The 15,182-nt window shown below is 31.4% G+C and overlaps 1 protein-coding gene across 1 annotated transcript; it reads left to right on the top strand.

Annotated features, from left to right (window-relative positions):
• Positions 1-5,048: 5,048 nt before the first annotated feature.
• Positions 5,049-14,379, top strand: LOC111876447 (alpha-dioxygenase PIOX). Its single transcript, XM_023872974.3, has 10 exons — positions 5,049-5,277; positions 5,378-5,644; positions 11,937-12,086; positions 12,180-12,313; positions 12,404-12,617; positions 12,719-12,864; positions 12,938-13,165; positions 13,308-13,510; positions 13,687-13,930; positions 14,024-14,379. The coding sequence occupies exons 1-10, from the start codon at positions 5,143-5,145 to the stop codon at positions 14,247-14,249; spliced, it is 1,947 nt and encodes a 648-aa protein (XP_023728742.1). The 5' UTR covers positions 5,049-5,142; the 3' UTR covers positions 14,250-14,379.
• The last annotated feature ends 803 nt before the right edge of the window (positions 14,380-15,182 follow it).

The raw sequence follows: 15,182 nt of genomic DNA, 5'->3' as shown, positions 1-15,182 counted from the left end.
TTATACACCCCCTAATTATGTTATACTGTCCAATGAGTTAAATTTTATTTGTGATTTTAGGAGTAGTAACATGGGGACTGCGAGGCAATTCTTAGGAGGAGTATGAGTAGGTGTGAAGGTAGTAGAGGCCTATACTACCCGGAAGCACATGGCTCACACTTGGATCAAGAAAAGTCACAAGGTTACTAAGGCACTAGTAGTTGAATTTGTTTTGTCTGCATCCATCATTACCATTGTTTCGGTGATGACTAAGAAAATGAATTTTATTCCGACCTTAGTGGTCATAAAAAACTGAGTCTAATTAAATAAATCTATGAAGTAAGTTACTTGATTTAGAAAACCATGTTGGATGTAGTATCCGACTTTAATCAAAAGATTAAAGGAAAAGACAATCGAAGCGATCGAAAGAGGTATTATAGCCATTGCCAGTAGCTAGAAATGCTACCTGCTATGACGTGGTTGTACCACATTAGAACATGAAGGAAGGTGTCTTCCGTGCTAGAATTTATAGAGACTTGAGTTTAGCCATTGCTTGTTGCAATGGAAGATCATTAGAGTGTGACCATTCGGTCTGCTACTATAGCTAGAATAAAGACATTATTATGGGTTCAATCTGTTTGAGAGGGAACAAGAGTCTTCAATGAAGATCGAGTTTGTAACTCAAAAGTTAGGACTGAAGACCCAACATAGGATGAAGAGTGGGTGCAAGTTTGAGCACTACCACTTGCTAAGAAGTCCAAGAGCTTGAAGCTTGTTAGGAAAGACTTAGGAGTTATGACCGTTGTAGAAGGGGATATGAAACAGTTAAGTTCATAAACTATTCCCTTTGAACCCTTAGTGATAAAAGGATGATTTAATCACAAAGAAACATTCCTTACTTGCGGGATCATTATCCAACCCTGTTTTGTTGATGATTACGGGACGTAATCATCCTAAGGGGGAGATCATTGTAACGCCCGTAAATTCGGGCTAGAAATTTAAGCTAATAAGTAATAATTATTATAAACAAAATCCTCGAATAAGATAATCATTCGTCGTATGCGTTACAAGCCATAAAATAACATTTTAATTAGAAGATTATTTAGGATAAATAATCTTAACTAACTATGTGGTAGTCGTTATGACGATTTTGTGGATATAATGAGCGCTTAAATCCGACTTCATATGAAGAAGTTATGATTCTTCGAAGTTTCACGATCAACCTGACACAATTATGCGTGTCATAAAAAGTGAATCGGAGATAGGTTGCTTATTAGCCTAAGTAATCTAGACAAAAGTCATGGTACTCGTAAAATTGAAAATGTACACATAAAGAATGCCTAAATCTAACTTCATATGATGAAGTTATGATTTTCAAAGTTTTAGTACAGTAGTGTGTGATACAGAAATCAAATTTTAAATCGGTTAAGTGTTAGCCAAAACAATATAAACGAGAGTTGAAGATCTTGTAAATATGAACCCGTCGATATAAAGACAGTCGAGAATGGAATATGAAGAAGTTATGATTTTCGCATGAACTTTAATAATCCAATCTATATAAAATATATGAATTAAAAATAGAGTGAGAATTAATTGTTGAGACCTTAGGGAAAGTTGTAGATCTTGTCGAGAGAACTTCAGGGGTATAAAGAACGTCAAAAACGGACCTAATACACGAAAGTTATGGTCGTTCAAAGATTTTGAGAAAAACTTGATATGATGACATGGCACTACCCGGAGACACCACATGGCAAAGAGAACATCGGTCTCTTCCACCTACCGAGTGACGTGACACCACGATATTGGGACACATGGCACCACAAGATGATGACACGTGGTAGCTTCTAGAAGGGGTAGATGTGGATAAATAGGCATGTGACACGTGGCAATAGGAGAGATGGCCATGTCACCAGACGTAGCAATCCCCTCCAAAATTCCTATAAATAAGTTGCGAATTCAACCATTTTTCCGAAAAATATCCTCAAAATATTTCTCAAACACCTTTCCACTCTTGAGTTTGACATTTTCCAAGCTTCTGAGCATTTTAGCGAAGCTCTGAGATACACAGGAGCCCGACGAAAAGGAGCTTTTAGGTCAGAGTTCTGCCTGCAACTTTCTCGATTTTTGCTAAAATTTATGTAAGTTTAAGTTGCACTTATTATGCTTCAAGTGTAACTTATATTTATATTCATAGTTGTTATTATGAATCTATAAATAAGATTGATCAGTGATTCCAATTAATTGATCTACTTACGAGAATGATATCTAGGCTAGATTTAGTGAGGTGTTTAAAGTGGGATTTCCAAACAATATACTCTGTATACCAAACGAACCCTACTTCCGATATGGTCTTACATGGTTGTTCCTTATCAACTGTAGATCAATATTCATTGAGATTATTGAGGAATCTAGACTATCGTTATAATAGTTATGAGAAATATAAGACTAAGACTTAGTGATATTCGTACCTAGGTCATATCAAGGGAAAAGCTAAGGTGTTAGACGACACGCTTCCCAAATCACAAGTCATCCACTTTAACAAGTGGGTGCATAGTTACTTTCATATTACACATAAATACAAAATATTAGATAATTAAATGGTATATGTGATTATTATCCTTGTTCTTGCTATCCGTGTTAGATGCAATAAATGATATGATTTACTTGATTTAATCATATATGTATTTTACCATATTTATAAAATATTGGGTAGAAAAGGGTTGAGAAAGAGATAAGATAATGGTGAGAGACCATGTCAAACATAATATAATGGTAAGAGACCATGCCCAACATTGTACTATTGTATTACTGAGACCAGTCATCTAGCATAGTATTGATAACAACCATAGACTCTTCTAGACAGTCCAATGGAAAAGCAACAGACTCATAATCTGTAGGTGTTAATGAATCATACAATCCGAGAGTATAGAGCATGTGTTCATTCAAGTACTTTATTCCCCATCATGGTTACCTTTTTGACATATATTGCTACAAAATCTTCGCAGTAATATTGTCTACTCGTTACTTCCAACGATCCTTTAGGATATGACCCTTGACATCGTCAATTTAGGATCAAAGAGTGAGAATAACGGGAGTGAATAATCGTATTATTTGTAAAAGAGATATATTTAAGAGATTTTAATTAAATTATTGTGGGTTGAAAACCTTATATGTTCACCAGGCTCCAAGCCCGACCCACGTAGTTTTTTTTATATCATAGGTAGCGGTACGAAGGTACATACTCCTGAGGGATTTAAGGATTTTTATGCTTTTATTTCTGTATCGGTTATGACATGTCAGGTTTTAAATATTAATGAAAACGTTTCTTCGGAAATGCTTTGGTAATGATATTATTTCATATCAAAATAATGTTTTAGGACAAATTCCACACAATAAATGAATACTTCGTCTTAAATAAGCATAATGGAAAAATATTTAGTTGGTCGTAAAATTGAGGATGTCACACCATTCATCATGGATTTTTTCTAAACTGTAATTCCTCTCAAACACTCTCGACCTTCTCATATTCTGATTGGGGTGGTGTCCATAGCCTAGACCGATCTGCTACAACATACCTCATGTACGTTGGCACAAACATCATTTCATGGAGGTTTATAAGGCAAAAGTCGGTTTCTCGTTCCTCCACTAATGCTAAGCACAAGGCATTGGAAAATGCCTCAGTTGAACTCATTTGGCTAAAGAAGTTATTGAAAGAACTCGACGTCATTGGCTAACAAACACCGACAACAAAGATGCTACTTACTTATGTACGAATCCTCATGAAGCACATACCACTTGATCATCACTTTTTGCGGGAGGTAGCAAATCTCTTATGGTCTTCTCAGAGTAGTTCACATCAACTCGCAAGATCAACTTGCCGACATGTTAACAACGCCACTTTCTCGGGTGCCATTTCTACGAAATAGATCCAAGATTGGAGTTTCTGATGGATCATCTATCTTGCGGGGGTGTATTAGAGATATTGAGCCCACAACACAACCTATTTAGGATGAAACCATATACAAGATCAACTTGTCGACATGTTAACAACGCCACTTTCTCAGGTGCCGTTTCTCCGAAATAGATCCAAGATTGGAGTTTCTGATGGATCATCTATCTTGCGGGGGTGTATTAGAGATATTGAGCCCACAACACAACCTATTTAGGATGAAACCATATACAATTACTCGTATAGGATGAAACCATGTACATTAAATGTGCTGTCAAAATATACCAATAATAATTCGTTAAATTACTCCTGTAAATGCGTTCCTTACAACTATGTACTTTGCCAATATAAGGCACGTAAATTTGTAAATGAAATCAACAAATTCTAAAACAATTCTCTTTACCTTTATAAACTCAACTGAAAAACTCTCTATTTCGATGGTTGGATGTCAAAACTCAAAACGGTCCTGGTTCACTCTGTCGAGGAGTTTTTCATGATTCCTTCCGCTTTGATTTCGCCCAACAACATAGAACGGACTTTTGAGATAGTTTTTCACGTTTCTATGATTGTTCATGGTCAACAAAATTCACGTGGTTTATCAATATTGATTTGAAGTTTTCAAAGTTCATTTGATCTTTAAACAAAAATATTATTTCATTACAACATATGCGAATGTTATATGCGTAATTAACGTCAGTCTTGTAAAAATTACAATAATATGCAATATAACTCCAAAGATAAAAAAGAAACCGTGGAGAATGGGTTCGGTTAATCAACTGAATTTCAAACCTATCGATCAAAAGACGTGTTTAATTAAGCGACTGATAGATCTCATTTCCTTTTATATTTCTAATTTTGTTTTTGATTCGGTAACTTATCCAATCTGATTCGTTCCTTTTGAATAATTGGCACCAATTAAACACATTTTCAATTAAATCAACATAATTGATATAGTGGTAAGTTAACCATTTAGTAGCCTCCACTTGAAAAGTCCTTAATTAGCTTGTTGTTGTTTTGGACACCTCTTAATTTCCTCTGACAATTCACTGTACGTTTATTTTTCTTCATTTGTAATTTCTATTCAATGCTTATGAGGAGACGCAGTACAGACGTGACTCACGTTCCAACCATCTCCATCCTGACAATTAGTGTATAAATAGGCAATCTTGGTGTTGTAAATCTCACACAAAACATTCAATCGATCTGTCCTCAAGATGAAACCCACCATGATTCTAATGATCTTATCTTCTGCGAAATCTCTCCTTCTTTCACCCATCAAACACTTTATTCATGGCGACTTCCATGATATCTATCAAAGGATGACACTCATCGATAGGCTTCTTTTCCTGGTGCTTATATTTCGATCCATGCATGCATGTAGCTTTCACTCTTAACTAAGTAAAAAAAATGGCGCACTAATTAATTCTAGGGTTTCATTTTGTTTTGCAGATTATACATGGTATTGATAAGATAGGGATTCAGTGGCATCGTTTGCCTGTTTTCCTGGGGCTGATATACCTTGCCATACGGAGGTATCTTCATGACGAGTACAATTTGCTGAACGTTGGGAAAACTCCGGTGGGGGTAAGGTTCAATGCTGGCGACATTCCGTTCAGGACAGCTGACGGGAAGTTTAATGATCCTTTCAATGAAGACGCCGGCAGTGAGGGGACTTTCTTTGGCCGGAACATGCCCCCTGTTGATCAGAAAGATAAGGTACATATATAAATGCATGGACTTTTTTTTTTTTTTTTATTTTTATTTTTATTTTTTTTTATTTTTTATGTTGCATTATAGACTTATAGCGCATCCGTATGTTATTAATAGAGTTCTGAATTCAAATAGCACATTCAGTTTCCCGTTAATTGTCAAGATTTATTGACGAGATAGGTTCACTAACTAGGATTTAATGAATTAATGTGCAGTTTCATCCTTTAAATATGATTCTTTCCCTAATCTTATGAAAGAAACAAAAAGTTTAAACTTGTAGATATGATTTTATTGGTCATTTGAAACATAAGGTTAAACGAAAATACTTTTCTTTTCTTCTTAAATATGAAGATAGATCATGTTATATATTATATATGCTTTGAAGTTGAATTTTTTTTGTCAATCATTTAACTTATTTACCAGTCATCAATAATAAAGGAATTAAATTTATGCTATATATCTAGTTCTCTAGCAAACTCAACTAATTAATTTTAATTTAGTTGGGTTTAATTTGGTTCAAGATTTCAATTATAAATTAATAACATGGATGTGATTATACTAATGCCATAGAGCAGGTGGGTAGGTGGTTGGATCGGAACCTTTCATATTGAAATGATATGAATAATAATAATCCTTATTAATGCCCGATTAATTATGCTTTTCTATATTTGTTTACTAGGTATTAGATCTGTGTAATATACGGGTTGATTTAAAAAAAGATTAAACATTAAAGTGTAAACAAAAAATATTTTTTAATGTACAAATTTAAAATAAGAAATGAAGAAACGTATTTATTACAATTTAATATCATATATATGATATTTAATACTTTATATATATAAATATATGATTTTAATTTTAAAAATTGAAACAAACCAACAATTGATAAGTGAATAATATTTATTTCAAAAATACCACAAAATGATAAGTATTAAAACTCATGAGAGATTGACATGTGACAAATAAAACCTTTATTTATTAGGGAAGATAACTGATCTCTTCAATATAGCTTGTTTCGGTATGCAAGATTTGGTTACAATAGTCCAAAAGATTTTTAACATTTAGTATTGTAAAAACAAGATTGGTTCAAATCTCATCTTATCTAATAATCCTATCTAAATAAATAAATGTTTTTTTGCCACATATCATCTTCTCCTTCATTTTGACACTTGTCATTTTGTGAGAGTTTTAGAATTTTTATTTTCCACTTGTCATTTTTAACGATTTTCATTTCCTTAAAATAAAATTCCATAAAATTGTAATGCGTTCTATAAGGAAATAAAATAATCATATTAATTTGATAATAAATTCTCATAAATACTCCAAATGATTGAATTTCTTTTACAAATGTTCCAAAAGATTAGAAACCGATATGTAAAGTATTATTTTATAAAATACTTCATGTTAATATATTGATATTAAATTTTTATTTTTAATAAATCCGTGTAATACACGGGTCTCACACCTAGTTTTTTTTAATAAAGTATATAAGGTTTACGATTTCAGTTTTGATTTTTCTGGTCTTCTAAAAACAATAGTTTTTTATGGATACACTTCCCTTTTGTTAAATATTAAGTCAAGATTTTGTTCGTTTCCGAACCATGCATAGAACAAGGCTTGTTCATGTTTTTTTGTTTAGGTTTAACCGAACTAACAAACGAACACAAACGCTTAAACAAACACGTTTTCTTGTTTGTGTTTGTTTGTTTAAAAATTACATTGTTTGTGTTTGTTTGTTAAGATGTTAATTGAACATAAACAAAAAATATATAAAAGTAAGTAAAGGAAAGAGAACAAACACATGTAATTGAGCACAAACAAACAGAGATAAATATCATAAACATTGAAACGATTAAACCTGCATAAACAAACAATTATACGGAAATCCTAGAATATAAAAATCCAAATCCCTAAATAACTTAAAAACAAACACTAAATATCATCTTCATGCAAATATCTTCCCAAAACATGGAAGTTTTGGGCACTCAAAAACATGCCTATGCATCTGTGTGGTTGTTCCTTTGTTAAACTTTTTTATTTTCTTACCACATTGGATGCATTCACACATTTCAGTTCCATCATCCAAGTTTATTACACGAACATGTTCCCAAATTTTGAAGTCTTTCTTTCTTTCCCTTATAGCATATGAAAAATGTTCTTCACTATTTGTTTCATTTGGTTGTTGTGCACCAACAACATCAATTACGGGTACAACATCTTCTTCTAGTTCTGCATTGCCTTCGATAACAATAACATCATGAGCATTTTCCATTGTGGGACTGCCTGCACTTGAATTGAAATATTGAATTATGTTTAAATCAAATAGAGGTTGTTCACTTGAATCAAAATATGTTGAGTTTAAATCTGATATCCATGCAAACAACTTGTATGCTTTTACTCTTTAATCATTTTAAAATCTTAAAAAGACATAAGATATAGACAATAAATCAATCGAATCATGTAATTACCTAAATCTCTTATTTTGAGTTCTCAAGTTAATATACAAAAGAACCAATAATTATCCTAATTGAATAACATCAAAATTTCAAAAACTTCAATAAAAAAGAGTGAGAAAACTGAAAAGGAGAATATTTTTTTACCTAGAATATCCATTCGTACTACAATCGATTAGAATTGTGATGAACAAAAAGTGGGAATTGTTAAGTTCGATGGGGTCTTAGTACATTATTAAATATTTATATTAGAATTTGTCGATAAGTTTGGAGTGTTTAGTGATTGAAGATTTACTTTCTGTTTTTTTAATTGGTAATCAAACTCCTAATTTTCTTCTATTTTTACCAACCTTCCTTGTTTTACTAATTTTCATAGTTTGTGCATTTAATAGTTAAGAATCATATGTCATTCTATGTTACTATATGATTGTGATTGACGATTCAAACGGATTTAAATTTTACTATACCTTATATATATATATATATATATATATATATATATATATATATATATATATATATATATTAGAAAAGCATAAAAGAACATCAATCAATCAATATTAACGAACGTTTACGAACTTAAATGAACGAACGAGACCATTGTTCATGTTTGTTTGTTTAACTAAACAAACATAAAATTTTGTTTGTTTATTATATAAACAAACATAAACGAACATTTTACCGAACGAATTACGAACGGTTTGTCAAACGTTTGGTTCATTTACAGCCCTAATGCATACACTTCCCTTTACATCCAAATCAACCTTTTTGGGGCAAAGATAAAAATAAAATAAGAACAATATATTAGGTCTATTATAATTAATTAACTTAGAGAAGCGTTATGTTTTCTTGAACAAACTTAGATTTCATCATTTGGATTAGATTTCATAATGTACGTAATATATTAATCATAAATGTATCGTAACACGAGTACCATCTACTGCTGCTACCATAAAAAAAAAAAAAAAAAAAAAAAAAAAAAAAAAAAAAAAAAAAAAACATTATGGTTCGTTTTTCAAATTAGGCATGCTAAATATTTTCTGAATTTAAAATTGTTGTGGACATTTAATTAAGATATTATAAATAAAGTTTTGGTAGTCGCGTTAAAATCTAGGGTTATAATTGTCAAAAATAGATTAAGAAATGTCTTTCAAAGATTTGATTAGGTGCTTTGCTCCATTAAATATATTGTAAACAAGTTGTACATAGTTTTTGGTTAGTATTTATGTAGTATTTTGTTTTAAACCCTCTCGGTTTCAAACCAAAGGAAATAAAATTATAGTAATTTTACTTATTGAAATTCTCTAAATTCAAATATTAAATCGAGTTATGTCTGCATAAGTTGACTTATTTTTTTTTTTAGAATAACAAGTATATTCTACACTTTTAAACTACTTTTAAATTCACATATGTCTCTAACAAGTCTAACAATACTTGAACCTCAATTTCAAATACCAGATACTGCTAGGATAGAAACCCTTTGATGCATAAGTTGACCTAATTACTTTTATAAATCAACGACGTGTTTTAAATAAGTCATTTTATGCAACTTTATATGTTTTCAATAATTTCTAACCATTTTTAAGGAATACCAATAAGTCATTTTATGCAACTTCACATGTTTTCGATAGTTTCTAACTATTTTTAAGGAATACTTGTATATAAATAAAAGTTACAGTTTCAATTTCTAGCTTTCAGCTAGCTTTAGAACATGCCCAAAATTCACGTGGTTATTAATTATACTCATTTAATTTTCTCCAAGCATATTATAAAATGAAAAATGTATTTACATAACCGAATTTTCTTTTCCCATAGCCAAATTAAGTAACAAAAATATAATATCAAAATCTTCATGTAGTAAATTTTCTAAATGATAATTGTTAGTTAATCATATCTTTATCTTGGAAATTAAGATATAACTTTGTTGATCAACATTTATATATAGTATAACTATCTAACTAGTTCCAGAAAAATCAAAAGCATTATGGTTTTCAGAATTCGAACAACGGAACAAGTTTAAATGTGATTTTTAACTTTTTGTGAATCCTTACTAACAATCACAAAGAGTCTAATGTTCTTAGGGAAAATGACATAAAAGCTCTTAAGTTTTCATAAAAATGTCGGTTTTACCCTTGGACGTGTTTTATGTCCAGTAAATCCCGATGTTTTGTTTAATTTGTTCATTTTTACCCTTGTAGCCGGTTTCCAGGTAACCTATCGGTTACCTAGGTTACCTAATGTCAGTAAAGCCCTTAAATTTTCAAAAATGTTCGGATTTAACCTTAAGTTTTTTAAAAATGTTCGAATTTACCCTTACCTTGATTTTTATTTTGATTATTATTATTATTATTATTACATTTTTAATTGTATAAAAATATTTTATACATACATTTTTAAATGTATAAAAATATTTTTACTAATATAAATATATTTTTAAAAATATATATATACTTGTATTTAATATTTATATATATATTTGAAAGCCCATGTATTCTTATAGAAATGTATTTATATATTAAAAATGTATTTATTTGTATTTAGTAGGTATAAGTATAAATATATATTTATTTTATATAAAAATATATTATATACATATAAATATAAAAATATGTATTTATGTGGTTTATATTATATAAAAGATATAATTATATGTATTTGTACATATTACCAAGTATAAATAAGTATTTATTATCAAACATCATACTAACCAGATAAGCAAAATAAATATTCATTAATTAAAAAACATAATGTAACAATTATAAAACCTTCGTAGTTAGAAAACCTCAATAAAACCACTCGATTACAGATAAGATTTAGTATAAATTTGAAAAAACTTATATTATTCAACTATATTAGGTTAATAGTGAGTAGATAACAATAAATGATCAACAAATAACACTCATAAATAGAAAATATACAGAATATAATTCAAAAAAACCTCGACAAAAACACTAGATCACTGTAAAAAATAAGTATTATCAACTAAAAATAATTCATTAACTGTTTTTATCTCAAAAATTGATAACGTAATGTCAAATACGAGTGTAAACTTCATTTATGATTGTTGTAAGTTCACAAAAAGATCAGGAAATGCATCAATTCTAATATTGATCTGAAGCATTTGTTTTTGCAAAATCAGTCATTGACGATATTTTTTACTTTATCAAGTTTTTTCTGTTCGATTTAACAACTATAGATGAAGATTTAGGGTTTTCAAATGTGTATAAATACCAAATACAAGTACATATATTTTTAAAAATATATTTATATTAGTAAAAATATTTTTATACATTTAAAAATGTGTGTATAAAATATTTTTATACATTTAAAAATGTATGTATAAAATATTTTTATACAATTAAAAATTTAATAATAATAATAATAATAATAACAACAACAATCAATCAATCAATCGATCAATGTGTAAGGGTAAATCCAAACATTTTTTAAAAACTTAAGGGTAAATCCAAATATTTTTTAAAATTCAAGGGCTTTAATGGTATTAGGTAAGGGTAAATCCAAATATTTTTTAAAATTCAAGGGCTTTAATGGCATTAGGTAACCGGTAGGTTACCTGAAAACCGGCTACAAGGGTAAAAATGAACAAATTAATTAAACAAAACTTCGGGCTTTACTGGATATAAAACACGTCTAAGGGTAAAACCAATATTACGCATATACATTGAAGAAATACAATCGATCAAATGTTCATTATTCTATATATCTGTTAACTTTTTATCATTCTTTGTTATAACAGATGTTAAGCTAATTAAGAACGATATTCAAGAACTAGAAACAATATTACTGCAAGGAAAATATATTAATACACCAAGTTTTGTGTGCAGCTACTAAAACCGGATCCAATGGTGGTGGCAACAAAACTTCTGGCACGTAGACAAATCATAGACACTGGTAAACAATTTAACATGATTGCTGCTTCGTGGATTCAGTTCATGATTCACGATTGGATTGATCATCTTGAGACAACACAACAGGTTTAGTTTATATATATTTATCCGTATATATTATTTCAAACAAGACATGATGCAAGAAAAACTAACACATGATCATGGAATTGCATGGATCAGATTGAGCTAAAGGCACCTCCAGAAGTAGCCAATCAATGTCCTCTCAAATCCTTCAAGTTTTATAAGACGAAAGAAGTTGACACGGGATTTTATGACATCAAGAAAGGTCAACTTAACATTAGAACTTCTTGGTGGTATGAACAATCAATCTATTTTTAGAACTATTTGCGACTAAAAACAGTTGCTGAATCAATAATATGAATTTAAGAAACCAATTCTTTTAGGGACGGGAGTGCAATATACGGAAGCAACTCAAGTAAATTGAATCAGTTGAGAACATTCAATGAAGGAAAGCTCAAAATCGGAAACGATGGCCTCCTTCAACATGACAGTGACGGAGTTCCATTATCAGGCGATGTCCGTAATGGTTGGATTGGTTTATCAACCTTACAAGCTCTCTTCATCCTCGAGCACAATGCCATTTGTGATGCGTTGAAGGTACGTACATATATATACACACAAAACCCATTCACATAATTAACTTTAAATTCACTAGTAATTCTCATTTGCAAATTAATTATGTATATAATATATATCAGAAAGAATATCAAGATTTAGAGGATGAAGATTTATATCGTCATGCAAGGCTAGTAACTTCTGCTGTCATTGCCAAGATCCACACCATTGACTGGACTGTCGAGCTTCTTAAGACTGACATGCTTCATGTAGCAATGAGAGCAAACTGGTAATTGATCAAATTAGTTGGAATTAACTAGTTAACTAATATATTTGATTATTTTTTAAATTGATTTATTCAGGTATGGGCTACTGGGGAAAAGATTCAAGGATACATTTGGACACGTTGGAGGAGCCATATTGGGAGGTCTTGTAGGATTAAAGAAACCCAATAACCATGGGGTACCCTACTCACTAACTGAAGAGTTCGTGAGTGTTTACAGAATGCATTCTCTCTTACCTGATCAACTCTTCATTAGGGATGTTAATTCAACACCTGGCCCCAACAAATCTCCAAAATTAACCAAAAAGTAAGACCTTCTGGAGCCAAATTAATGTATCTTCAGTAGTTACAGCTTCAAATAACTTACTTGTATGTCAATTGGTATCCAGTCCCGATAATGTATTCAGCAAATAATAGTGATGGAAATTTTGATCAACATTAATTCACAGGGTTGACATGATAAATTTGCTTGGAAGGAGAGGGGAGATGGAATTATCAGAAATTGGATTTACAACACAGATGGTATCAATGGGACATCAAGCATGTGGGGCTCTTGAGCTATGGAATTATCCGACGTGGCTGAGAGACGTGGTGCCACAAAACGTTGATGGCACAGATCGCTCAGATCATGTCGACTTACCATCCCTTGAGAGTAAATATCTTCTTTCCTCACTAAAATTCAGAATAATTATTAGATTTTAGTCAAAGGGCGTGAAATTTTAACATGGAATAAAGAATGATTACTTAATGTTCTTGTTTGCAACAGTGATCTGTATTATTCTGTGTATCTACTTATTGATCAAAACACATTCATGCATGGTGATGTAGTTTACAGGGACAGGGAGAGGAATGTAGCAAGATATAATGAGTTTCGTAGATCACTTTTTTTGATCCCCATTTCCAAATGGGAAGATCTGACGGATGATAAAGAAGCTATCGATACATTGCGTGAAGTGTACAATGATGACGTGGAGCAGCTCGATATGTTGGTAGGAATGGCAGCTGAGAAAAAGATTAAAGGGTTCGCCATTAGCGAGACAGCTTTTGTAATATTTATCATCATGGCATCAAGGTACAACGACTTAACACCATACGAAAAAACTGACACTGATGATCAAAATTAACAAACTGAACGGATATTCTAATGAATTGCATGGTTTTGCAGGAGACTGGAGGCAGATAGATTTTTCACGAGTGACTTCAATGAAGATGTTTACACAAAAAAGGGGTTGGAATGGGTGAATACAACGGAGAGTTTAAAAGATGTATTGGACAGACACTACCCTGAGATGACCGATCGATGGATGAACTCTGCAAGTGCTTTTACGGTGTGGGATGCTACACCAGATCCTGATAATCCCATCCCTATATATTTTCGTGTGCCTAAATGATTTTTCTTTTGTATATAAATTAGATTATGACAGAGGTTAAATGCATGGAGCATAAATTAAATAAATATCATATTAAAATATGGTATTGTCTTAAGTGGAATTCTAATAAAAATGTCAATTCATTTTTAAAGTTTTTGCGCCAAATTTATTAAATAAAAGTATTTAATATTTATATTTATAAACAATATACTGAATATTCTTGTGTATTTCATAATCTAATACTGTGTACATGAGAGAGTATAAATACAAGGAAAATACAACTAACTGACCAGGTACAATAGGAAGACTAATACTAAGTCTAAGCACATGTTTCAGAACACGTGTGATACACTTCATTACCCCCCTGCAAGCTGAAAATCGGGACGAATGTGAAGCTTGTGTTTTAAGGACAAAAACCGATGTTTGTTTAAAGATTTGGTGAAGATATCCGCAACCTGATCAACAGAAGAAATGGGACTGATGACAAGTTCTTTTGCTTCTACTTGCTCTTTGATGAAGTGAAAATCCAAGGCGATGTGTTTGGATCTGGTACGAATAACTGGATTTTGTGTCATGAATATAGCACCGATATTATCACACAGCAATAATGGTGGACCGGAGAGAGGAGAATGTAGTTCTGTTAAGAGTTGCCTGATCCATATGAGTTCAGCAGCTGTATAGGCTAGAGACGTGTACTCTGCTTCAGTGCTTGAACGCGCAACGACCCGTTGTTTACGAGAAGTCTAACTAATGAGATTTGGGCCATGGAAAATTGCAAAACCATACTGAGAGCGACTGTCATCTTGATCAGAAATCCATCCAGCATCTGAATATGCGAGAAGAGATGTATGGTTTGTAGGTTGAAAATGCAAGCATTCATTAATAGTACCTTTAAGGTACCTTAGAATTCTCTTGACAGCTTGCCAGTGGCTATTGGTAGGCTTGTGCATGTAT

Source organism: Lactuca sativa, chromosome 2, assembly GCF_002870075.4.
Source record: "Lactuca sativa cultivar Salinas chromosome 2, Lsat_Salinas_v11, whole genome shotgun sequence".
NCBI lineage: Eukaryota > Viridiplantae > Streptophyta > Magnoliopsida > Asterales > Asteraceae > Lactuca > Lactuca sativa.
The sequence above is the reverse complement of the archived record's forward strand: the minus strand, read 5'-3'. Positions and strand labels throughout refer to the sequence as shown.